Source organism: Canis lupus, chromosome 16 (assembly GCF_048164855.1).
Source record: "Canis lupus baileyi chromosome 16, mCanLup2.hap1, whole genome shotgun sequence".
Classification (NCBI taxonomy): domain Eukaryota; kingdom Metazoa; phylum Chordata; class Mammalia; order Carnivora; family Canidae; genus Canis; species Canis lupus.
In genome coordinates, this window is record NC_132853.1 from 56,438,269 (window position 1) to 56,462,866 (window position 24,598).

Sequence of the window (24,598 nt, forward strand, 5' to 3'; positions counted from 1 at the left end):
TACCCTCCCCAGAGTCAAGGGAGCCCAAGCCCCTGGGAGCACCTGTTCCCTTGGCAGGGCTGGCTGGCATGTCCGCATCCCACCTGGGTGGGGAGGACCCCAGCCACGCTGTCCCTGGCGCTCATGGCTCCGACAAATGGATTCCAAGTTCCCACACATAAACTAGACGCTGGGCAAATTCATTTATTGGAAGCACTGGGTGCGGAGGAGGGGAGGAAAAACAGATGTGCCGATCTCTGGGTCTGGGGATGGACTGGGCATCAAAGTTAGGGGAGGGGCCCAACACCAGAAACCTCTAAGTAATATAGCTCTGCCTCAGAGGGAAGACCTGCCCCCTCGGATCAGGCCGCTCTGGGGTGAGGGGTGCCGGTGGCCCACCCTCCCCTGCCCCCGCTCCCCAGGACTGCTGGGCCCCGTCAGTGTCAGCGCAAGGAGCGCAGCGCCCTGGGGGAGGCGGAGCGGTAGCAGTGGTACCCCTCCAGCGTGGCTGGGAGCAGCAGCAGGCCGCTCAGGGGGTCTCTCCGGCAGCGCCCCATGGCCTCCTTGTAGCTCATCCGCTCCCTGGAGATGGGGTCTGTCAAATCCTTCTCATAGCCGGACTCATCCTGCAGGAGCTGGGCCAGCTCTTCACTGATCATTCCGGAGAGCACGGCCTGAGGGACAGGGATGCGGCCGGTCCTCTTGGGGTCGATGAGTCCCCCGGTCAGGTGCTGGACCTGCAGGTGTGGGAGCACGCTCTCCCGCGGCATCCAGCCCTTCTGCACGGCCTCGCCCACCGACAGCCTCTTCCTGGTGACGGGATCCTCGATGCCGGTGAAGGCCTTCTGGGCGTTGAGCAGCCTCTGTGTCGAGGTGTTCTCGATCAGCCCCCTTTCCATGGCCTTGTGCACGGAGTAGCGCTCCCGGCTGAGGAGGTCCACGATGCCCCCTGTGGCCGCCTGGGCCTCCAGCAGCTTCTGCCCCGTGATGGGGTCCAGCATGTTCTTGGCCATGGCCGTCTTGATGCTGCATTTGTTGTCCGTGGTCGTGTCATAGATGCCAGCGATGGGGAAGCTGTCATCGCTGAGCCCAAGGGAGCCGCTGGAGAAGAAACCGGAGCCCTGGGTGGCTGGGGAGGCGAGTGGGGACTTGGAGATGATGGAGCCAATGGAGAGCGAGGAGCAGGGCTTGGTCTCCCCTGCCACGAGCAGCGCGAACTCGGAGATGGGCAGCTGGCCGTCCTTGTAGAGGTGGTACTCCTCCTTGGAGATGCGCCGGCAGTGCAGGGCCGCCTCGATGGAGTACTGCTTCCCGCTCTTGCGGTCCAGCAGCACGGACTCCTCGCCGCAGGGGCCCGAGGTGGTGACCTCCTCCCAGTCACACTCGAGCTCCTGGAGCTGGAGGTACTGGCCCCGATCGATGATGCCCTGCTTGTAGGCCTCATACGGGGACAGGTCCTTCCCCGTCTCGGGTTCCAAGATGGAGATCTTGGTGGAGAGGTTGGTCTCTCGCGTCTGGGTCTCCTGGTTGAGCTCCTCCCTGCTCACCCTGGCGCGGAGGTCGCGCAGCGTCCTCTCCTTCTCGTGGATCTGGTCCTTCTCGCGGAGGATGGCCGCCTCGAGCTGCGAGAGCTCCTGGCCCCGCTGGGCCGCCTTCTGCCGCTCGCCGTCTGTCCTCTGGCTGAGCAGCTTCGCCTCCTCCTGCAGGTGCAGCGCCCTCTGCTGCTTCCGCCTCTCCAGCTCCCGCAGCTCCTGCCGCAGCTGCCGGTGCTCCTGGTCCGCCTGGGCCCGGGACCTCTGGAGCTCAGCCTCCTCGCGGGCCCGGGTCCTCCTCAGCGCCTCGGCCCCGTCCAGCCGCTGCCGGAGGTGCCGCACCTCCTCCTCCCGGCTCTGCCGGGCCCCGCGCTCCCGGTTGAGCGCCTCCCACGCCCGGGACCGCTCGCCCTCCAGCACCCGGTCCTTCTCTACCCGGATCACTTCCTTGTAGATGGTCTTCTCCTGCGATTTCGTGGTCTGGAGGACGTCGATCTGCACCTGCAGGTTCTTGCACTCCCGATGCAGCTCTGTCACCCGGGTCTTCTCCTGCTCCAGGTCCTGCCGCAGGGCTTCTGTGGACTTCTCCAGATCCGGGTCTTTCTCCAGCTTGACCACCTCCTCCATGATGATCTTCTCTTGCACCGCAGGAGGCCGCTGCTCGAGCTCCTGGATCCGCAGGGTCAGCTGCCGCAGCTCCCTCTCCACGGCCAGCTTCTTGGTCCGGTCCTCCTGGAAGCTGAGCAGGCTCTCCTTCTCCTGCACACCAGCCCGGAGCTGCTGCACCTCCCGCTCCAGCTGCCGCCGCCGGCCCGCCTCCTCGTCCAGGCTCTGGCTCAGCCGGCCGTGGTCCTCTCGGAGCTTCGGGTCCTTCTGGGTGACCACCACCTCCTGTACCACCACCCTCTCCTCGGGCCGCCTCCTCTCCAGCAGCAGGTACCGGTTCTGCAGCTCGGAGACCACGTCCTCGGTGGCCCGCCTCCTCTGGGTGGCTTCTCGAACCTCCTGGCGCAGCCGCTCGGCCTCCTTCTCCAGGACAGGGTCCTTCTCGTGGCGCACCACCTCCTTGTTCACTGTCTTGGTCTCCACCTTGGACCGCTCCCGCCTCCACTCGTCGCGCTCCCCCTGCAGCCGGATGAGCTGCTCCTGGGCCCGCCCGCTGCCGTTGACCAGCTCATTCAGCTGGGCCTTCAGGCGGTCGATTTCCCGCAGCACCTCGGGACTCCTCTCGTGCTTCACCACCTCCTGCGTCACCTGCTTGTACTCCACCGCGGGCTTCTGGGCACGGAGGGCGGCCAGCTCGGGCAGCAGCCCCTCCAGCTCCTTCTCTACGCCGCTCCTCCTGCTGGCGGTGTCCTGCAGCTGGGCCCGGAGCCGCGCGATCTCCTGCTGCGTCTCCGGAGCCACCTGGAAGGTCTCGTGGATGCGCTCCTGGAGCTCCACTTTGGGCTTCTGCTTCTCCACCACGCTGTACTTGCCCCGCAGGTCCTCCAGCTCGCGCGCCAGCGTGGCGTTCCTGCCCCTGGCCTCCTCTAGGAGGTTCCTCAGCCTGGACGCCTCTTCCAGGAGGCCCAGGTCCTGCTCCACCTTCTTCACCTCCTTCACGATCACCTTGGGCTCCACGGCACCGATCGCCCGCTCTAGCTCTTCAATGCGTGCCCGCAGCTTGGCCACAGCCTCTTCCGCCCCCTTCCTCCGCGCAGAGTCCTCCTCCAGCTGCAGCCGGAGGGCCTGGGCTGCCTTAAGCATTTCCAGGTCCTTCTCCACCTTGACCACTTCTTTCACCACGACCCTCTCCTTCACATTCGGCTCCTTCTGCTCCAGGGCCAGCAGCTCCTTCTTTAGCACCTCGAGCCGGGCCGAGACGGTGGCATTCTCCCCCCGCAGCTGCAGGATCTCGCTGCTGAGCTGGGCTGCCTGGCTCTCCAGGTCAGGGTCCCTCTCGATCTGGGTTACCTCCTTGGTCAGCAGGTGAGGTTGCATGGCCCTCTTCTTGCTCTCCAGCTGGACGACCTTCTGGGCTGCTGCCTCCAGGTCTGCCTGCAGGCCGGCCCGCTTCTTGCCTTCCTCCTCTACCTGGGACTTTACCCTGGACAGGCTGCTCTCCAGCTGGGGGTCCCGGTAAAACTCTACCACTTCCTTCTCTTCTAGCCTCTCCAAGGGGCGCTGGGTTCTCAGCTGCAGCAGCTGGTTCCGCTGTTCCTCCAGCTGTTGCTGCACCTGGGCCACCCGCTTCCTCTCCTCCTCCAGCTGGGACTTTAGGGCCTCTGACTCCTTCCTTGCTTGGGCTGGGCTCTCAGACCCCTGCTGTGCATCATGGGTCACCTGGACATCCTCACTGAGCTCCTTCTGCAGAGTGAGAGGGAGAAGGGAAGAGTACTGAAAGGGCAGTGGGGGGAAAGGGATGAGCCCCATTTCTACCCCTCCCCACCCCAAGATCAAAGATCCCTCCCTGCTTCCTGACACTTCTGGAAGGTCCCAGGAGTGGGAGCTGCAGTCCTGAGGTGCTTGGATGCAGGTTTTCGAGAGGACATCTCAGCCCCATGATGTTGGGATGCAAGGCAGTGTTCAGAACGTGCAAACAAGACAGGTCTCCTTTCCAAACCTTTCCCCCTCTCCTCCCATCCAGGCTCCTGGATATGGGCCTATGCTCCATCCCCTAGGGGAGGCTGGGGTATTCCTCTGGGTAGGAGAAAGCTGGCAAGTCCCTTAGCCAGACACTAAAAATCATAGAGGGCTTCTGTCTCCTGGTCCCCCAGGCATGGAGACGTAGGTGGCCTCTTGCCCACCGTGGTTGGTCCTGAAGCTGAAGACTTTGTGGGGATTTTCTCCTGTCCCACCAGAAGACTGTCCAGTGGCTAAGCTGTGATTGCACTGAATGAATCTCCAGGGCCTGACTCTGAGATGGATACCAGCCTGGAAGAGCTGCTGTGGGGAGCACAGGTGGGGAGCTGCCCTCTTCAGGATGCAGAGCCTGTCCTGTGGCCACAGGCTACAGGGCGAGGAGGAAGGGAAGCTGGCCGGGTCAACGAGCAGCCCAGGCCTCCTGGCACAGGGACAGAGGGAGTGTTCTCACCATACCTTCTCCAGCATCCTTCTGGCAAACTCCAGCTGATGCAGCTGCTGCTGGTGTGCAGCCGCAACCTCAGTATAGGCCTTTATCAGGCTCTTCTCCTAGAGAGGCCGAAGGGAGGCAGAGGGAGGTCAGGGTCAGCCCCAGCCAGAGTGCCTGCAGAGCTGATGCCAAGGGATACTGAGCCCCACTGGATCCCATCTCACCTGCTCCTGGATGCTCTCCTGCAGGGGAGCCACTCGGGGTCTCTTGGGGGCTGACCCTGCCTGGGTGGTGGTCTCTAGGGAGCAGCGGTAGGTGTCTGCCTGCAACTCATAGTCCTGAACAGGGAGGGGAGGAAAATAGGCTCTCAGTCAGTGGTGGCAGCTGGGTTGGGGAAGCGGGAGGCTGGCAGGAGTGAGGGGAGAGGAAGGAAAGTGCTTACCTGGAGAGCTGCCTGCAGGTCCTGGGAGAGGCGGGATGCCATGGCCCTGTCCTGCTCTCGGCCCTGGATCTCCTGCTGCAGCCTCTGCCGGGGAGGAAGTGAGAGTCAGGGGAGGTCAGCAAACACCACTCACCCAGTGTCTCCTGCAAGGCCTCCAGGGCAGCTGGCACTCCACAGGGGCAAGAGGTCGCCTGGGGAATGGCCTTTCCAGGCATGATTCTCTCCGTGAATTCTTCCTTTCTCTCTTTGGGAGAGTCCCTTCCTCCTGCTTAGTGCTCCTCAGACTCCTGTTCTAGCAGGGCGGGGGTTCTCCCGCAGGGCTGCGCATCACAACGGCCTAGAGAGCTTGTTCAAGCAGAGATTGAAGGCCCCACCCCAGTGTCTGACTGAGCAGCTCTGGGTTGGGGCCTGAAAATTTGCGTGTCCAAGCATCTCCCTGATGCTGATGCTGCCAGTCCAGGGACCACCTCCTGAGAACCACTGCTCTGTCCCAATTGTTCATAAGCCTGGTTGCCCCTTTTAGTCACTTGGGGAACTTTAAAAGAAACTACTGATGTTCTGGTCCTGGGTGATTCCAACTTAATTAGTCTGGAGTGGGGTTTGATACAGGGATTTTATTTTATTTTTTTAATTTTATTTATGTATTCATGAGAGACAGAGAGAGAGAAAGAGAGAGAAAGAGAGAGAGAGAGAAGAGAGAGAGAGAGAGAGAGAGGCAGAGACACAGGCAGAGGGAGAAGCAGGCTCCATGCAGGGAGCCCGATGTAGGACTTGATCCCGGGTCTCCAAGATCACACCATAAGCTGAAGGCAGATACTCAACTGCTGAGCCACCCAGGCATCCCTGATACAGGGATTTTATTTTATTATTTATTATTATTATTATTTTATTTATTTATGATAGTCACACACAGAGAGAGAGAGAGAGAGAGAGAGAAGCAGGCTCCATGCACCGGGAGCCCAATGTGGGATTCGATCCCGGGTCTCCAGGATCACACCCTGGGCCAAAGGCAGGCGCTCAACCGCTGCGCCACCCAGGGATCCCTATTTTATTTTATTTATTTTATTCTATTTTATTTATTTTATTTTATTTATTATTTTTATTTTATTTTATTTTTTTGATACAGGGATTTTAAAAGCCCCCTTGGGCAGCCCAGGTGGCTCAGTGGTTTAGCGCCACCTTCAGCCCAGGACGGGATCCTGGAGACCTGGGATTGAGTCCCACGTCAGGATCCCTCCATGGATCCTGCTTCTCCCTCTGCCTGTGTCTCTGCCTCTCTCTGTGTCTTTCATGAATAAATAAATAAAATCTTTAAAAAAGAAAAAAGAAAAAAAGCCCCCTGGATGATTCTGATCTGCAGCCAGCACTGAGTCTCTGTCCCAAGCCACCTTACTGACATCACCCCATTACTCTCTCTTGAGACACTGTCATCCTCCTGCAGTCCCAGACCTTTGCCTTCCAGAGCACTCGCCCTGACCCCACGTGTCCTGCCGTGGGCTCCCACAGTGCTGCAGCTCTCCACCAGAGCTCTTAACAGCATCATGGCCTGCGATGCACTGGCCTCCCCCACCAGACTGGGCTGCCTGAGAGCCGGGCTGTACCCCCGCAGCCTTTGGTTCATTGCCAGTACGTAGCAGGGATTGTCAATATGAGGAAAGAGATGGGATAGGAGTTGGAACCCCGAGGAGCATAAAGCTCACTGCCCATCTCGGAACAGATGGAGACGGGCTTGCTGTTTCTGAGGGCAAGATAGAGCATTTAGGGTAGTAAGTAGGTGGTGGTGACCCAGAAGGCCCGAGGTCTGAGCTTTGAGGTCTCCTAGAACTCTGGCCACTAGGGGGCCACACGCACCCAGGCGGCTGTGCCTACAGGAGGCTCCCTGAGCGGTGAAGTGGCTTGAGGCCCCAACTCTGGAGGGGCCCTGACCTGCCCCCAGGTTGTCTGCAGCCTCAGCTCCTCACCTTCTGTGCCTGCAGCTTGTAGGCGAGCTGGCTGGGACCATCGCTGGGCCGCACTTCATTGCGGGGCAGGTTTTCCAGCCAGAAGCTCAGATTGTCCAAGCAATTCTTGAACTGCTGGTAGGTGAGGCCAACATCCTGCAACATCTTCTCCCTGCAGGAGGAGGGGGCCCGGAGCAGAGGTGAGCACTGCCCTCTGGGAACAGATGAGGGGTGCATGGAGTAGGCTGGTGGGAGCCTCCCTCCCTGGGGCAAGTCAGAAGGCCTGAGTGACCCACCAGAACGATCCGCTAACTCTGGCCTTGTGTCAGAGCTGGGCATTCAGGGATAGACTGGACGTCTCAGCCAGGGTAGGCTCACCCTGCGAGATAGCTACTATTATCATCCCATTTTAGAGTCGAGGAAACTGAGCCTCAGGGAGGTGAAGTCACCAGTCTGAGGCCACACAGCTTGGCAACAGTGGCTGCTGTGCACCGTGGGGATGTGTATCGAGCCCTAATGGCCCCGCCACTCACCGCAGGTCCAGCTGATCCCCCACAGCATGGTAGCGGTCGGTAAGGGCCCGGGCCTGGCGCTGCTGGCGAGGCAGGTCTTGGCAGAACTCCTGGAAGTTGTTCTGCAGGGCGCTGCATGCATGCTCGGTGGCCTTCAGCTCGCGGTGCAGCCCCAGCACACAGGCCTGCTTTTCCAGCAGCTCCCTCCGCAGGCGCTGGGAGAAGAGGGGACACAGCGCCATGCACCCTCGTGTTTCTACACATTCCCATGGGACCCCACCCGTCCATGAATGCTTGGCGAGGCCGGGCCCCCTCACCTGTAGCTCATTGACCCTCTCCTGCAGTGCCCCGGGGCTGGCGGGGATGGGGCCCTCCTGCGCCACAGTGGACTCGAAGCCTCGGATGACCCTGTCCGCGTCCTGGATCCGGCGCTCCAGACCCAGGGCAGCTCTGGCTCTGTCTCAAGGGGGCCTGAGGTCAGGCCCTCTGTCAGCCACACCCTTGTGCGCCACCCAGCGGTCCCCTTCCCCCATCCCCAGGGCACTCACTTCTCCCCGTAGAGGTTGCAAAGAATCTGCACGTCGCTGTACTTGTTCTTGACACTGTTGAGGGCCACGGGCAGCTGCAGGGCAGCGGGGCCCCCAGGCCGGGCGGACAGCAACGCCTCACACTCCTGCTGGGCTGTTTCTTTCTCTGCTCCCAGGCCCTGCAGCCGCTGGGCTGTTTCCTGGGGTGGGACGGGGCAGGGTCAGAGGTCTCCTTCCTGCCCACGGGGCCTCAGAGAGTGATGGGTGAGTCTGTATGCAGGCCACAGATCCAGGGACAGTCCTGGCCCCAAGAGAGTCCCCACATGGATGACCTTGGGCCAGTGAGCCTCGCTGAGCCCCAGTCTGCTCATCTGCAGAATGATCGACGGGAAGAGGCAATGTGACCCCATGGGTCGTCGTGTCAGCCATGCCTTGCACAGAACATCAGTTCCCTATCCTGTCGCCCCAAGTCAGGCAACAAAACCCTAGCTCTGTCCACATGGGGTGATTCTGCTCCTCATTCACTCATCCGTTCTGTAAGTCGTGGGTGCTGACTCTGTGTGCCACCCACCACCTACCTTCCAGTCTAACTGGGTTTCCTGTGGCCCCTACCCTGACATGGGAGATGTGGTGACTTCAAGACTCAAGGACGTATTTGGGGGTGGCTACGTACAGGTCCAGCCCTCTGTGGGCCGCAGAGCCCCGGGAGGAGCTGGTGTCTGTTGAGGCTGCAGTATCACCCTGGCCTCCTGCTCCTGCCTCCTCCCCACAGTCTCGTCCCCATGGGACTCCCTCAGAAACTCCCAGTACACCAGATCAGAGACCCAACCTGCAACACCTCCTGCTCTTCCCACCCAGGGCTGGAGCCTCCCAGCCTGGTCCTCTGACCTGGGAAATGTCACCTCTAAAACTATGGGACAGGATGGAGTGGATATAACAAGCTGCACCATAATGTGTAATGACATGACTCAAAAATTTAAAAACCAAACCCAAATGATATACTTGAATAAAAGCCGGTTGGGAAGGACATAAGCCAGACTGCAACCCCCCAGGTGTGGGGAGGGATTGCTCTCTACTGGGCTTTTGGGATGTTTACACGCTACCCCTTCAGGGAGGTGCCCCCACCTGCCTCCAGGAGAAATCACCCCTGAGACGTGTAGGCTTCCTTGCTGCTCTCAGGACTCTCACCAGAACACCTCCCAAGTGTGGGGTACAGGGTCTTTACTCTGGGCCCTGCCCCTCTAGAACCTTCTCTGGCCTTAGTATACTTCATCCAGATAAGCTGAGTATTATTGTGCCTGTTTTCAGTGAGGAGGAAACCAAGGCCCAGAGAGGTTAAGTGATTTCTCAAGATAAGATCACACAGCTGGTCAGCGGAGGACCAAGGGTGGGAACCAGCTTGTCTTGAGCCCTGGACTGTCCGCTCCCTTCCTCTGCCTTGGGTCCCTGCGCCTGCTCCCACACTTGCCCACACTTGCCTTATCCTTAGTTCATACACCCTCAGTGCGGGACTGTTTATCCTCGCTCACCTACCCACCTTATGGCTCTGGATGCGGCCCTCCAGGTCTTCCAGGGGTGTCGTGCGGCTCAGCGGGGTCCGGGCCCAGGCCAGCACTTGCCTCTCTATCTGCTTCAGGTCTCCATCCAGCTGGGTCATCTGTGTCAGGAGCTTCTGGGCCTGTGGGTCTTCTGGGGCTGAGCCAGTGGGAGCTGGGGGCATAGGGGTCATGAGGGGCCAGGGCCTACCTCCCACCTGCTCATATACCAGAGAAACAAGTGCTTCCCTGAACGCGCCCAGAGCATCCTGTGTCTGACAGGAAGGGAGGGGGATGGGCAGGGCCTGACCAGGGCAGGGACAGTGCTCGGGGCTTGCCAGCCCAAGAGATGGAACCCCCAAGCAGAAGTCCCTACTCTGGGGTCACTCCCCGCCCATTGCAACCACCCCCCACCGTGGCCAAAGTAGGAATCTACTCCCTCTGTTCCAACAACCCCCCAAGTTCCTGGCCAGCCCACAGTACCCTGCTGGCTGGTCTGTAAGGGCTGCTCAGCACAGGCTGTCAGCTCGCTCTGGACTGCGGCCAATTTCTGCTTCAGGGCCTGCAGCTCCGACGCCAGCCTAGAACGAGGAGGAGGTCAGAGAAGGATGTCTCCCCTCTCTCTCCAACCTTCCCACCCACCCCAAGAGTCACTGGTCCAGGAGAAGGCCAGGCAGGGCCCGTCGTCTCCCTCCTGCTCCTGAGGATCCCCAGGCAGACCCACTTGGAGGCCCTGGCCACAGCGTCAGGGTCCGGAGCTGGGATGCAGAAGCAGGCGGCTGGGGCACGTTTGGTCTCCCCATCTGGACCCTGAACGACCCAGGTGTGCTGGTCAGTGTTGTCCATCAGCAAATACCGTTCGCCCCGCAGCAGCTGCACCTGGGGGGCAGGGAACAGAGATGGGGCAGGGGCAGGGGCGGGCCAGAGGCAGGGCAGGGCTTGGAGGGGGGCAGGGCGGGTATTGGGTGGGACTGGAGGGGGCAGGGGTGGTGCTAGGTGGGTGAGCCTGTACTTCTCCTGAGTCCCAGTCACAGATGCTGTCCACGTGCAGGGGCTGCTGGGGTGGGTTTCTGCGCTGCTGCAGAGGGGCCACCTGCTGGCTCTGCCGCTGCAGGTCCCTAATGGTCTTCTCAGTGACAGCCAGATGCTTCTTCTCTGCCTGTGGGGTCCCAGGCTTCACTTGAGGCCTGCCCCACCCCACCCCCCATGAGAGCCAGGGGTCCGGTCTTCACAGAGACAAGGTCTCTAAGTCAGGACAGTGAAAGAAGCCCCTCCAGGGAGCCCAGGATTCTGGAGTCTGCTGGTCGGAGTTGGGGGACTGCTCAGCATCACTCAGGCCTCTAGAGAAGGGCTGGAGGGTCAGGGGCTCACCTGCCACATTACAGGTGAGGAAATGGGTCCAGAGTGGGGAAGCGCTTCTGGTAACAGAGCAGCCCCCTCCTGCTGGAGCAGATCCCCTTCTCCTGCCTCCCAGGATTGGCTCTTGGCAGGACTAAGCCCCAGGGAAGGGTGAGGCCCAGACACAGGCCAGCCCCAATCCCTGGCGTGGGATGCAGGTGGCCTGCGGGGTGGGGTGCTCTCACCTCCAGCTGCTGCAGCAGCTCCGTGAGGGCGCCAGGGGGCGCCCCAGGGGCTGGGCTGTACTGGGTGTCCAGGCTGGAGTTCAGCTTCGCCAGGGTTTGGCTCACGGAGTCGGCCTCTTCCTGGAACTGAGGCCGTGGGCAGTTAAGGGCACAGTCGGGGGCACCCACTGCCCACCAACCCTGCAAGCCAGCTAAACGCGAATTGCCACCGGCCCCCGCACCGTCAGCTTCTCAGGCCGTGGGGCCTTTTTTTACTGGAATGCTCTGCAAATGGGGCATTTTGGGCTCACTGAACGTTTCTTAGTGTTTTAAAACACCTTGGCCTCTGTCCTTCCTGCCCAGATGGAGGCGGGGCTCTCCTGCAACCTCCCCGCGGGTGGGTGCCAGGGCTTCGGGGCTGCGCTTCTCCCAGGCCCGGAGCGGAAGCTGGGAGTGTGCTCTAAAGAAACATCCCGAGTTGGGTGATGTTACGGAATTCCTGTCCATGGGTGTGATGATGGAAGGGTGGTTTCACGGGAAAATATTTTTTTTTAAAAAGGATGGAAAACACTCTGGCTTTTGTCCCTCTCCAACTATATGAAACATCTTGGGGGGAAATTACCGAAAGAAGAAAAGTCCCTGTTGTATATTTTGTCAGTTTCTCAGCCTACTTTTTGTTACTGTCCCTTCCAAGGAGAGTTTCTGGGCATCTCTTCCATCTCCATAAAATCGTGATACCACACATATGCTGTACATCCTTCAGGTACGTGTGTTTGTGATTTATGCATAAGAAGATTTATGTGATTTATGCATTTTTGCTTTTTTCCCCTTAAGAACCAAGCATCCCTGGGAGCGATACCACCCTGCTGCAAAGGTTTGCGTGACATCATCTTCCCTCTGGGGCCGAGTCACGGTGACACAGCTCTGCCGTTTTTATGAGGTGCCTGTCTCCCTCCCTGTGAAGGCGTCCTGCGCTGTTCTGCAGGTGTCTGTGCCCCGCCCTGGGCCCTGCCTGACCTCCGCCCTCGGCTCACCCGGTGGTAGGCCTCCACGTGCTGCAGCTGGCTCTCCTGGCAGATGCAGAGGTTTAGAAAGTTCTGCCATTCCATCTTCAGGGCCTCCTGGTGGGTCTGCGGACAGCAGCACGGAGCCCTCGGACCATGCCCGCCCTGACCTCTGCACCCTTCCGCTGCCCACTTGGCCCGCCCTGACCTGGGCCACGTCTCTCTCTCTGCAGCCTCCCTGGGAGGCTCCCCCCGCCCCTGATCTAGGGAGCAGGTGTCCCTGAGATGATGGGCAGTGTCTGTCCCTTGCACCTGGATGGGCCCCACAGCCGGGTGCCCCAGCTCCACCATGCGCTCCCCGTCATCCTCCAGCTGGTTCACGCTCTGCTCCTGGCTCAGCAGCTCCTGCTGCTTGAAGTGCTGGGGGAGAGTCGGGAGCATGGGCGAGGGGAGGACAGGACGAGGGTGCCCCTGCCCGCACCCCCCAACCCCGCTGTCCCCCACCCACCTCGTACTCCCGCCGCACGCCCTGGGGGTCCGCCAGGAGGTCGCTCCAGTCCTGCTGCAGGATGCCCTGCTGCTGCTGGGCCAGGGCACTCAGCTGGCGCGTGCAGCCCTGAAGGTGCGTGTACAGGCTGCCCAGGCTCTGGCCGCGCCACGAGGCCGCCTTCTGTGCTCGGCGACACGTGGGAGGGAGTAGGGGTCGCGAGGGATGCCGTCAGCCTGCGCCCACCAATGTTGCCCACCCCCTGACGGTACAGGCAGCTGGGCCTCCCCGCTCCCAGCCCACCCACCCACCCAGCCCCTGCTCACCAGGAGGTCCCGGTATTGGCTCCTGATGGTAGCTGCGTCCTGCCTCGACCAATGGGGTGGGGGTGGGGGGGACACAAAGCAGGCTCAGTGAGAGGCGGGGTGCAGGCTAGATGACAGCCCACGTTCTGGGCCTACGGTGCCCCCCACGCCCATCCCTTGTCCCACACAGGCTCTGATGGAAGACAGTGGGGGTAGGGCTGGAGGGCCAGGCAGGGATGGACGGCACCCACCGGCCCGATGAGGTTCCGGAGCTGCTGCCCGTAGGCCTCAATCTCCTTCTGCAGGATGTTGTGCTCCGCAATCTGCTGCTCCAGCTCTGCCATGCCCGGCCCGTACTGGCCCTCGCAGACCTGCTTCTGCAGAAGACCTGGCCACTCAGCTCAGCCGCAGGGCTGGGACGGCAGCCCTCCCCTGTCCCCCGTGTCCCCGTGCAGAGGAGTGGAATTGGTCGCTTGCGCAGAGGCTGCACGAGGCAGCCGAGCAGCCTGGTGAACGGCTGGCAGCCCGCCCTCAGGGACATGCTACTCTCCAGGGGCCCAGGCTGAGGCCTGACTGCAGCCCCTGACTCCTACTGGTCCCCAGAACGCAGGGCTCAGCCTGTCAGATGTCCTCCTACTCATCCCTACCTCCTTGCCTCTCCAGCCTCGGCACCTTCTGCCTAGAAACTGCTCACTAGGTTCTGGGACCCTGGGACACCCCCTCTGCCCATGGCCTCCCCACTGTCCCTTCCTTGTCATCATGGCACCCCTTCTGCTATGGCATCAAAGCACAATTCCTCACCTGATGTTCAGGGTGCCCATGACCTGGCTTTGCCTGCCTGCCCAGAAAACCCCACCCTCCACCACACTCCAGGCTGCAGCCTCTGTTTCTTTCTGGAATGTCCTTTCCTCACTATTTCACCCCAGCCTCACTAAGCCCTCCCACCTCTCTGAGGCCTCTTCATATGCCCCTTCCTGCAGGAAGCCTTCCCTGACTGCACTGTCTCCTCTGCTCTCTCTTCCCAGACCTTCCTACAGGTGCAAGCACACTGATAGGTCCCCGATGACACACAGCTCTGTTTTGCTCTCTTGATTGTGCTACGTGTGATTTTGAGCCCCTGGAGGTATCTCCGACACTGAGCATGGTGCTGACCTGTTTCTGCTCTAGCACACGCGCCCAGTCGACCCTGGGCCCCACATCGGGTGGCAGCACTATCTTCTCATACAGGGCGCGGTACTCGGCACACTCTTGGGTCACTCGCTCGTGCAGCTGCTTGATGCTGCCAAGGAGGAGGGCAGTGGGTCAGGGCCGGGCCCGGGGCTCCCCTGGAACCCCAGAGCCTCAGTCCTCATGCCCTGGCCCTGGCTGCCACCCCACTTACTCCTTCTCAATCTCCTCGGCCTGTGGGTGCTTGAGCCGCCGCGCCTTATCCACATCCAGGAAGAGGTCTTTCAGCAGCACCTCAGCCTCCTTCAGGCTGCGCCCCACTTCCTGCCTGTGCTGCAGGGCCTGGCTCTGCTCGCTGTGCAGCCGGTCCTGTGGGTGGGGGACGACACCCCTGCTGCCCATCACTGCCCCCTGAGCCCCACCCTGAGTTCCCCAGGCTGCACTGCCAACATTGGTGCCCACGCCGGCAGAGGGCCAGACCCAGGGCATCTGTGGGGTGGGTGCAGGGACACAGGGGAGACCCAGGCCCCCCGAGCCCCTCTAACCACCCCCCCAATTGGGAATCCAGCAGAAAAGGAGAGCTGAGCCCTCTCTCCCACTGTGTTTAGGGAATGACTGGTGAAAGACAAGGGCTGTCTGTCCCAGCGTAAGCATCCCCAGTGGGCACTCTGGGGCTTTAGTGAGCCTCCCCTGCACTCACACCCTGCCGCTTGCCCCTGAGGCCTTACCTGCTGCAGTCTCTTCTGGGTCTCCAGAATGTCCCTCTCTACCTGGTCAGCATTGGCCTGCATGCGGGAGATGAGCAGGGCCAACTCCTGGGTGGCAGCCCTGGGGCGGGGGTGGGGACAGAGCCAGCATGGTTGGAAAAGACCCCTCTGCCCCACCTGAGTGGGATCCCTTGTCTCCCTCTGCCCTGTCCTGCCCTCCAGCTAGGCTCGTTGCCCAGGAGGGAGGCGTCTAGGACCTGGGGAGCTCTGATCTCTCCCTGTAGGAGACTCTGTGAGAAACCCAGCCCTAAAGGTGGAGGAGTGCTGTTCTCAGGTGAGGGTTCAGAAAATGGGGGCCTCTGGTGTGTCTGGCGACCATGGAGCAGACCAACATCACTGTCCTGGCAGTGAGTTCCCAACCCCACCCAGCTCCTTGCCACTTCCTTAGGAGTGAATCACGGCTCAGCCGCTAATACCCGAGACAGCATGGCTGGGCTTTGGGGAGGGGCAGTTGGGCTGCCTGGGGGCAGGGGAGCAGGAACATGTCCCCCTCCCCAACCTCTTCCCATCCCAGCCCTGTCTCCCCCCGACCACCCTGGGCTTTGCCTGTGCCCAGGCTAACAATCATTTGGAGGAGCTGCATGGCACCAGGGCAGGAGGAAGCCAAGAAATTGTTGGGGCACCCCAATAGCCCCCAGATTTGGAGATTATACCCAGATTAGGACCTGACTTGCTCCAGATCAAGTGGTAAGCAACAGAGTATGAACCTGATTTGGCTCCCCAGGGTCCTCTCCATGGGCATTGCTCTCTGGGGCCTAGAGGGCCAAGTAGACCTAATAAAAGGGGGAGTGATCCAAGGCTCAGAAGCACAACACCCTATGAAGTTACAGTTCTGGAGAAGGGGAAGGGGAAGACTTCACTGAGCTGGGCCCTGAACTAGGGGTCAAAGGATGAGCCACCTCCACCTTCACACCCCGTCCAGGCAGAGGGGCAGTGCCTGCCAGTAAAGACCAGGCTGAAGGAACTCTGTGGCCAAACAGCCTGGGTCTGATCGTTCTCTAGACCTACTGCTGTGTGGCCTTGGACAAGTTACTTAAACTCTCTGTGCCCAAAGTTTGTCACTTGCAAAGTGGGGCCTTAATAATCTCTATATCACAGTGCCACCTGCATGGATTAAGAGAATGAATCCATCTAAAGCGTCCAGGGCACAGCCTATGCGGAGTTGGCACCCCGGAAATGTTTATTCTGCTAGAATATAAGTATCACAAAGGCAAGGACCTGTTCGTTCTGTGTAAGGTGGCATCCTCAGTGCCTAGCACAGTCCTGGCACACAGTAGGTTAAGTATAAGTTAAACGAATGGATTGCACACGACGAGAATGGTGTTTGGGGGCTGCAGCCAGAGTCAACCAGGCCTTGTGGACAGAGACACCAGCTGCCCAGGGCTAGGAAAGCATTGTCCAGGAGCCTGCCTGGGGACAGGGAGCTGTGGGTCCTGACCCCTGGGCAACCTGTCCTCAGGCCCGGCCTCCTGGGATGGCTGCTCCCACAGGGAGGAGCACACTCCACCCTGGGCAGGGCCCAGGAGCACCAGGGAGGACAGGTCACTCCAGTGAGAGTCTTAACTGCTGTCTTTCCTGTCTGCCCAGAAGCCCAGCCTCCCTGTCATCGCCCCGATCCGATCCCTATCGGAGTAATGAGTGTTTCATCTCCGCTCCCATCTGCCACCTCCACCCAGCAGAGGCCCAGTGACAGGAAAGAACAAGAGAAAAGCAGCCAAGTCTGTGGACCACAGGGCGGAGAGCCAGGCTGGGTCCGGCAGGGAGCTGAGGGTGCAGAGGGAGGCTCTGAGGATGTCCTGGCCTGCAGGCCCTCCCCGTTCCCCGCAGCACCCTCTCCCCATACCCACCGGGTGAAAGAGGCAGTCCAACACTGTAACGAAACTCAAGGCCCGAGGGGAGAGCCTTGTGAGGAAATCTGCAGCTTGGACTTGGTATAGCACCGCCTCCCTGCAGCAGGCACCCCACCTCCGCCTCTTGGCCACAGTCCTTCTGCCCACCCCGGGCCCAGGTTCCAAGGGTCAGCCCAGCCCAAGCAGAGCCTTGAGGGCAGAGCCACAGGCAGGGAGCCAGGCTCTCCAGTCTCCCAGCCCCTGGCCTGTCCTTACCCAGTGTGTCTCCTGCAGAGCACCCCTACCCATGGCCCTCAGGCCCCCTGGACAGTGTGGGAGCCCCAGGCCAGCCATGGCCTCCTGCCAGGGCTGGAACTCCATCTGGGCATGGAAGAGAGTCCAACGCTACCACTCCCCCGCCCCCGCCAACCCTTTGGCCTCGTGACACTAAATGCCAGCAGTGGGCTGGTCCTGTACTCTGGGCTGCCATCTCCAGGCGGCTAGAGCACCTGGGCCTGGCCCTACCTGCCCCAGCCCGCTGCCCCAGGCCCCGCTCACCGGCTGTGCTTGCTGGGGGAGCCCTTGGCTGAGGAGCCCTTAGGGGACCCTTTCCCCTGGGAGCCTTTGCTCAGACCCTTGAACATGGTTGTAAAGGCAGGTGCCGGCTCAGACTGGGCTCAGCTGGTGCAGGCAGGTGGCGGGAAGCAGGCGTGTGTCCTTGCTGGCTGCTTGGCTGGGCTCTGGTGAGGTGGGGTGGCCAGGCGCTGGGAAGGCAGTTTTTGGGAGGCCCCTCCCCGCAGGTGAGGCAGCGAGCGAGTGAGCGCGGGCCGGGGCTGCCACGCATGCACCCACACTGCCCACACTCAGCTGCTCCTGCACAACCAGTTTGGGAAGAAAGGGCACAGCCCAGAGGGCGGGGCGCCTGAGCCTGCTCGGCTCCCAGAGAAGGTTTGGACTTGTTACACCCACACACCCAGACGGGGAAATAGCCAGGCCCAGGAGGGACAGGGCTACAGAAAGACAGATGCTTGCACATGCTCAGGGACAGAGGCCCAGCCTCAGAGCTCAGGCTAGGTGTTAATAAACACCTCCAGGCCACACAGGGCGCCCAGTTATCAGGCCTGCCCCCACCCATAGCTCTTGCCCCACCAGAAGAGGTGGGGTGGCTCCCCGTCAGCCCGGGGCATCTGGACTGTGCTCTGTGCTCTCTACCATCACTATGGGGCAGCCAGGGAGCAGTCACCCCAGACAACTGGCACAAGGTACATTTTAAAAGTGGGCATCAGGGATCCCTGGGTGGCGCAGCAGTTTAGCGCCTGCCTTTGGCTCAGGGTGCGATCCTGGAGACCCGGGATCGAGTCCCACATCGGGCTCCCGGTTCATGGAGCCTGCTTCTCCCTCTGCCTGTGTCTCTGCCTTTCTCTCTCTCTCTCTCTGTGACTATCATAAATAAAAAAATTTAAAAAAATAAATAAAAGTGGGCATCACCCAGTCAGCTCCCCAGAGGACAACCCCACAGTCCCACTGCCCAATCTTCCTGGCTGGCTCAGTGTCATCCTATCTGTCTATGGCTCTGGGGCCAGATGCAGTAGGACATGCATGTCTGGGATCCTCCAAAGAGTCTCAGATCAGCTCCAGAGGCTCTGGGAAACCCCCTGGACCCCTTGTCCAACAATCCCCAGCATTAGCCTCAGCGTAGCTGAGCCTAGGGTCTGGCTGAACCCACTGTACTTGGGTTTTCCTGCTTGTGTCTCTTCACTCGGTCTCCTAGAAGGGGCCCCTGATGGCTTAAGTCAGATGGAGAGTGGATAGTGGTGCCACTTTATTGGCCTCTTCCAGGGAGGCCATCTTGGTGGCTGTCTTCCTCCTGCGGCACCCCCTCTATTTCCAGGCCCTCATTTCACTGGCCTACCTCGAAGAATCCTTCTACAGTTCCAGAGCCACTCCCTGGAACCACTGCAGCATTGGCGGAGGGCAGGCTGGAGTAGCAAAGGGGAGGGATGCAGTTGCGCTGGGTTTGGCACACGGGGACAGGGACATCCTGGCAGGTCCAGCTGAGGGTAAAAAACACCTAGAGAAGACATAGGGGTCCCTCTCACTAGAGAGGGCAGGGGGAGAATAGAGACTGGTCATGTGCACTAGTGGGACAGAAGAGGTTTAACTCCCTTTTCCTGTGTCTCATGGACAAGCCACCAAACCTGTCCTGGAGAGGGGACACAGGAGTCACCTGTCCTGGCTGGGGAGAGGCTGAGAGGGGCAGCAGGGATGGGGAGGGCACGAGGGGGCCTTGACAGAATAACAACAGGGAAGCAGAGGGTCTCCAAAGCTGTGCCCCAGGTGGACTGTTGATTGTGAGCTGGATGGAGCCAGAGATGGAAGGCCAGGCCCAGAGGCTACGTGGCCCTGGCCCCGGCTCCTCTCATTATTGCTGGGTGACAATTTTCTTTGAACCACTACTAGCAGGCCTGCAATCAACTGTCCTCAGAAATAGGCCATTGTTTAAATGACTGGTCCTGGGGGCCAGGCCTGAACGCCAGCCTCTAATTTCAAACCAGAGCTCACTTCCTTATCTTTGAGATTGGACAAGTGGTGGCAAAACCCAGGAGAGCCAAGACGGAGGTAGAGGTTATGGCCATCAGCCCACTGTCCTGCCTCCCTGGGAACTCTGGGCCCCTTCCTGGGAGGTGGTGGTCATCAGAGGTAGAGGGCTCAAGGGGAAAAGATGTAGACTCCAGCCCTGGGAGCAGGAGCAGCCAGGGGAGCCCCCCCAACACCCAGCCAAGCTGGACAGGGGAGAGGGTAGCAGACCTGGCTCCAGATGACAGGCAAAAGGCAGCCAGGCTGATTGGAAAGGTTGAGCTTTGTCTCCCGTCTGCAGCAGCTCTCCTGGAAATAAATGAGCACCACAGGAGGCCTGCACACGCCCCAGAGATTAAGGGTAACTGATTCACTGCAAGAAAAACAAGAGCTGAATTCCTGGCGTGACTGTCTAATGCCAAATCAAATCAGCCCCCGGCTCCCCAGATAGGGGCTGACATGCAGCCGGAGGAACAGCCTGCTCTCTGGGATGCTCCTCATCAGATGGCAGTAACTCTGACCCCCAAGATCAAAGCACAAGAGAAAGGACTGGGACAAAGAAAGAAAGATGCAGGGTTTTAAATATGTGAGAAAGACAAGTGTCATTTAGAAGGCCAGGACGGGACACAGCCTCCGTGGAGACCTGCACTGTCCCACATGGCAGCCACAGGAATTCAGCCACTGGATTTCAAAGACTCTGTATGAAAAAAAGGTGTAAAATATCTCAATAATTTTTTACCTTTTCTTAAAAAAAAATGGTGGGGGGACACCTGGGTAGCTCAGTGGTTGAGCACCTCCCTTTGGCCCAGGGCGTGATCCTGGGGTCCCAGGATTGAGTCCCACATCGAGCTCCCTGCATGGAGCCTGCTTCTCCCTCTGCCTGTGTCTCTCATGAATAAACAAATAAAAATCTTTAAAAAAAAATTTTTTTTTTACCTTGGCCACAATATTTTGGATATACTTACTATGTTAAATGAAATGTTTTTAAAAATTAGTTTCATCTGTTGCTTTTTACTTTCTTAAAAAGTGGCTACAATTAGAAAACCTCCAATTGCACATGTGGCTTGCATTTGTGGCTTACATTAAGTTGACCCTTGAACAACGTGGGGGTCAGAGGCACCGACCCCCTGTGCAGTTGAGAATCTCCGTGTAACTTCAGACTCCCCCAAAACTTAACTACTAGCAGCCTACTGTTGACTGGAAGCCTTACCAGTAACAGAAATGGTTGACTGTTACATCTCTTGTGTGTGATATGTTATATACTGTATTCCCACAATGAAGAAAACTAAAGAAAAGATGTCATTAAGAAAATCACAGGGAAGAGAAAATATATTTACAGTACTGGACTGTATTTATATATAAAAAGTCCCTTATAAGGGGATCTGCGCAGTACAAACCCATGTTTTTCAGAGGTTGACTGGACAGTTCTACCAAACAGCTCTGGCCTAGGAGCCCAATTTTCAGCCTTCCCAGGCCTCGCCCTACCACATCTCCTCCTTTTGAACGAGGCAGGAAGCCTGGTCCTGCCCCCAGGGACTCCCCTCACCTGGTGCTTTCTTCCTCTTCTGTGGAGAGGTTGAGGTCCGCTGGTCCAGGGTCTCCCCCCAGCATTATGCCAGCTGTGACTTCAAGTAGCAGCTTCCCAAATCCCCTAGCCTGGAGCTCGCAGGCAGGCTCACATGTGCCACTCACAGCTCCTGGGGTGGGAGGCCAGAGCAGGAGAGCCACCCAGCTCCCAGTTTCAGGCCGCCACGCATGCATGCAGCTAGGCAACAGGGCAGCAGCTTGGATAGCATGCCAGGGCTTAAGCTACCCACTCTCTCCTCCAGTTCTTGGGCTCCTACAGGAAACATTCTTCTCCCTGCTGCAGCAGATGGTGGCAACTGCTGACTTTGCCCTGGGAGCCATAACCTGCCAAACTCCCATATGCTCCTCAATCAAGACAAGCTTTGCCATCTCCGGAAATTACCCTCTGTACTAAAGCTCTGCCACCAGACCCTTGGAGCCGAGCTGGCTGATAATCTCTCTGCCTCACCCTTCCTTGCCCCACTGAGGAGCCTGGAGAGGATGAGGGCTGGTGAGGAGGGGATCCAGGGATGAGTCTCCCTTTGTCTGCAGGCGCCAAGAGAGGCAGGGCTGTGGCCCTGGGAACCTACAGGGTGGTCTAGAGGAGGGCTCTCTTCTTGGCTTGAGTCTGTGCGATAAGCCTGATGAAAACAGATGCTGAAGGTCAGCCTGGAGAGAAACAGGAGGTGACCATGGCTGGCCTCACTAGAGCAGAACAGGCAGGAAAAGGGGCTGGTTATTCCAGGCCTCTTATAGGGAGAGTCTAGAGAAAGCCATTCAAATACAAACCAACAAACCAACCCTGCCTGTCAGAAGATCAGGGTCCCACATACTAGATGGCGAGACAGAAAATATGGGGTGACCTCAGGAGTCCTCAAGCCCCAAGTCTGCCTAAGAGAATGAGGTCAAGGCTGGTCCCCTTTAGGACTGACTCCCTCTCGCTAGCCTTGGGTCACAGTGGCCAGATGTGGGACCCTGCATGGAGCAGGGAAAGCGCAGCCTGGAAATCTGCATCTACCCACTCTCACTGGGGAGCTGCTGGACCTCCAGGTCTCCCCCGTTGCCCAAGGGCTCTGGGCCCTACCGTGAAGTTCAGGTCTGATGGAGGCGGCTATGCCGTCGTGGTGCTCACAAGCTCAGCAGTGGGAAGGTCACCCTCGCTGTACTGAACCTGCACCAAGCCCCGGTCCCTGGTGTGAGGAAAGAAAAGGTTTATAAAACAAAACAAAAAGCTAATAACAGTCTTCGTAGCTGGGGAGCGACGCTTCCTAATTAGTCTTTGCCCAGGAAATTGAAAGCACTCAAGGCAGCTCAGTGGATTCAGCTTGTTGTCCTGGTGATGCCATTTAGACCTAGCAGGGCCTGGCTCGGGGAGGGTGGCAGAAAAAGACCGTGCGGGTGCACCAAGCGAAGGGAGAAGGCTGGGTGTCGGTGGAAGGGTCCCCTCACCTCTTGGCCCCACCAGCTCCGCCTCCTGGACACGGGGTTCACGCCGTCCCGGGCGGGGGGGGGGGGGGGGGGGGAGCTGGTCACTGTAGGGTACAGTCAGAGGAGACTTTCCCATGGCTCTGTCCTCGCCAGGCAGGAGCTCCTCCCGCGAGGCCCCAGGCCACAGCCAGGATGCTCGCAGGCACCCATGGGCCAGAGGCCTGTTGGGGGGGAAGGAGGGAAAGGAAATTCCTACTTAGTGCCCATTAGGTACTAAACCCTTTGCAGGTTTTCCTTCCCACGATCAGAGAAACGGATGCCCCTCCCTTCCACGTGAGGACCCCCACACCCTCTCCACTCCACAGTTAGCCAGAGCTAACGAACACAACAGCTTTCGGGGACCGATTTACCTGCCTGTCGGAACTGTACTGCCTCCTGCCAGAAGACCCCTGGGAAAAGTTCAGCCGGATAGAAGGGATGTGATTCTTTTCCAAGTGTGAGGAGTCACCGAACCACAGACTGAGCATGAGGACACGTACTGCAGTTAGCGGAGGTGAAGAAACCATCTGCCGAAAATTGGGCCCAAGAGAAGCCAGGCTCCCCCTCCAACACAACGAACCTCTGCACAGAGGGTATGGTTGGGGGGAAAGCAGAGACCTGCCAGCTCGGGGTGTTCTGCAGGTCTTGGCACCAGCACAGAGCGGCTCATCAGACTGCTGGGCTCTGATGGAGCTGCTGAGGCTGTCACAATCCTGCCCTCAAGCAAAAATAAAAACCAAGCCTTCGGGGCAGCCCCCGTGGCACAGCGGTTTAGTGCCACCTGCAGCCTGGGGTGTGATCCTGGAGACCAGGGATCGAGTCCCATGTGGGCTCCTTGCATGGAGCCTGCTTTTCCCTCTGTGTCTCTGCCTCTCTCTCTGTGTGTCTCTATGAATAAATAAAATCTTAAACAAAAAACAAAAAACAAAAAAAACAAGCCTTAGATTCTGAGATCACAGCTCGAAAAGGTCAAACTAAAGATTCTCATGGGTACGCCATCAGTATTCGTCACCTGAGACTACATTTCTTCTAACTTATACCAACTAGTAACACTGCCAACACTGCAGAGCTGCCCCCCAGCAGGGGCTGTGCCTGCCACTCGTGCGGTCCCGCCCGCGCCCGGCACACCAACACCTAGCAGACCAACAGGCTAGACTCTTCCAGCTGGTGTTGTCAGGATGCAGGCAGCATCCAATCTATCTCTCTGCTTTGGAACATCGATAAATTTTACAGCTAAACCTGGTTTCCGTCTCTTCTGTAGCAACAACTGTCTTAAAAATAAAATTAGAACCAACACATATTGTTGCTATCTTTGGCCGTCTTCCTAGACCTCTGAAAGTTCCAAGCTTGTGAAGGTTGTGGACGGCAATGTGCTGTTTAGAATTCTGTGATCAGCTAGCCCTTGGTATTAATGATGCCAGGTGTGCATAATCAGTGCTGCCCCAGCAATGACAGTGACCAGGTGGAGTGCAGCCCCTACCCCCGAAGTTCCTGGTCAACTGGCTCAGCGGGAGAAGAGCTACTGGGGGGGTGAGAGGGAGGGGGGCCACTGCACCATGGGCTGTCACCTGCCGGCCATGGTGAATGGCTCAGGCGGCCACAAGAGAAAGGAGATGGAACCAAGCCTGGCAATATTTCACTTCCAACGGGGAATCCAAGAATTCTCAGCTTAAACCAGAGAGACAGTACCTCGAAACAGTGCCCATGGAAAGGAGAAAAAAAAAAAACCAGGAAAACTGAGTGGTGTAGGGCCCATCTGGCCCCGACTGCCTCAACACTGTTTTTCCAAACAGAACTAACAGGGTTAAAGGCCACAAGCTTAGCCAAATTAGGTCTTTCAATCCGATGTTCAGCATTAGCTCCTGGTAACTGAAGTTAGCTTTTCACCACTAATGTTTCTTCAGGTCAAGACCGGCACCACTCAACAAGCAAGAAAACAAACAAAAACCATCATTAGCACAGCAGCTTTAAGGAATCTTCTGAAACTGCAGAGCCTGAATTAAGCTTCCCCTCCTCTCTGGATCTGGGGAGACAGATGCCTCCTGCAAGGTCCAAACTTACACAAGCATAGCTCATCCCAGAGAGCGATGGGAGCCTCAGCCAGAGGAAGAAGCACAGGAAGGAAAGCAGGTACCTGCCTCCATCCCTTACACCTCAAGACCTCACTCATTCCCCAGGAAGGAAGGACTGTGTGACTGCTGGCATTTAGTTCTGTGAATCTACCCAGCAAAATGTGCCGGCCTGTGGCTCGACTCTGAACCTGCTGCCATGAGAGCTGCCTCCTGGCCCAAGGACCCAATGGGCTCCTGCTTTTGGTGCACTGCCTCCCATGACAGCCTGTTTAA

General features: G+C 58.8%; 1 protein-coding gene across 6 annotated transcripts; it reads right to left on the reverse strand.

Moving 5' to 3' along the window:
- Positions 1-163: 163 nt before the first annotated feature.
- EVPL (envoplakin) lies at positions 164-21,967 on the reverse strand. Of its 6 annotated transcripts, XM_072781633.1 has the most exons (24): positions 20,767-20,783; positions 19,452-19,593; positions 18,556-18,741; positions 14,776-14,875; positions 14,262-14,416; positions 14,033-14,159; positions 13,132-13,257; positions 12,902-12,940; positions 12,597-12,758; positions 12,401-12,508; positions 12,119-12,214; positions 11,106-11,231; positions 10,535-10,681; positions 10,247-10,401; positions 10,006-10,103; positions 9,525-9,697; positions 8,009-8,187; positions 7,778-7,916; positions 7,482-7,675; positions 6,970-7,120; positions 5,009-5,092; positions 4,791-4,904; positions 4,593-4,685; positions 164-3,860 (listed from the first exon to the last, which is right to left on the reverse strand). In XM_072781633.1, the coding sequence occupies exons 4-24, from the start codon at positions 14,836-14,838 to the stop codon at positions 423-425; spliced, it is 5,967 nt and encodes a 1,988-aa protein (XP_072637734.1). In that variant the 5' UTR covers positions 14,839-14,875; positions 18,556-18,741; positions 19,452-19,593; positions 20,767-20,783; the 3' UTR covers positions 164-422. The 6 variants fall into 6 exon arrangements, with proteins under 6 accessions (XP_072637734.1, XP_072637735.1, XP_072637733.1 ...); XM_072781634.1 differs by having other exon boundaries at positions 18,556-18,714; positions 19,452-21,967; XM_072781632.1 differs by having other exon boundaries at positions 19,452-21,967.
- Positions 21,968-24,598: the final 2,631 nt, after the last annotated feature.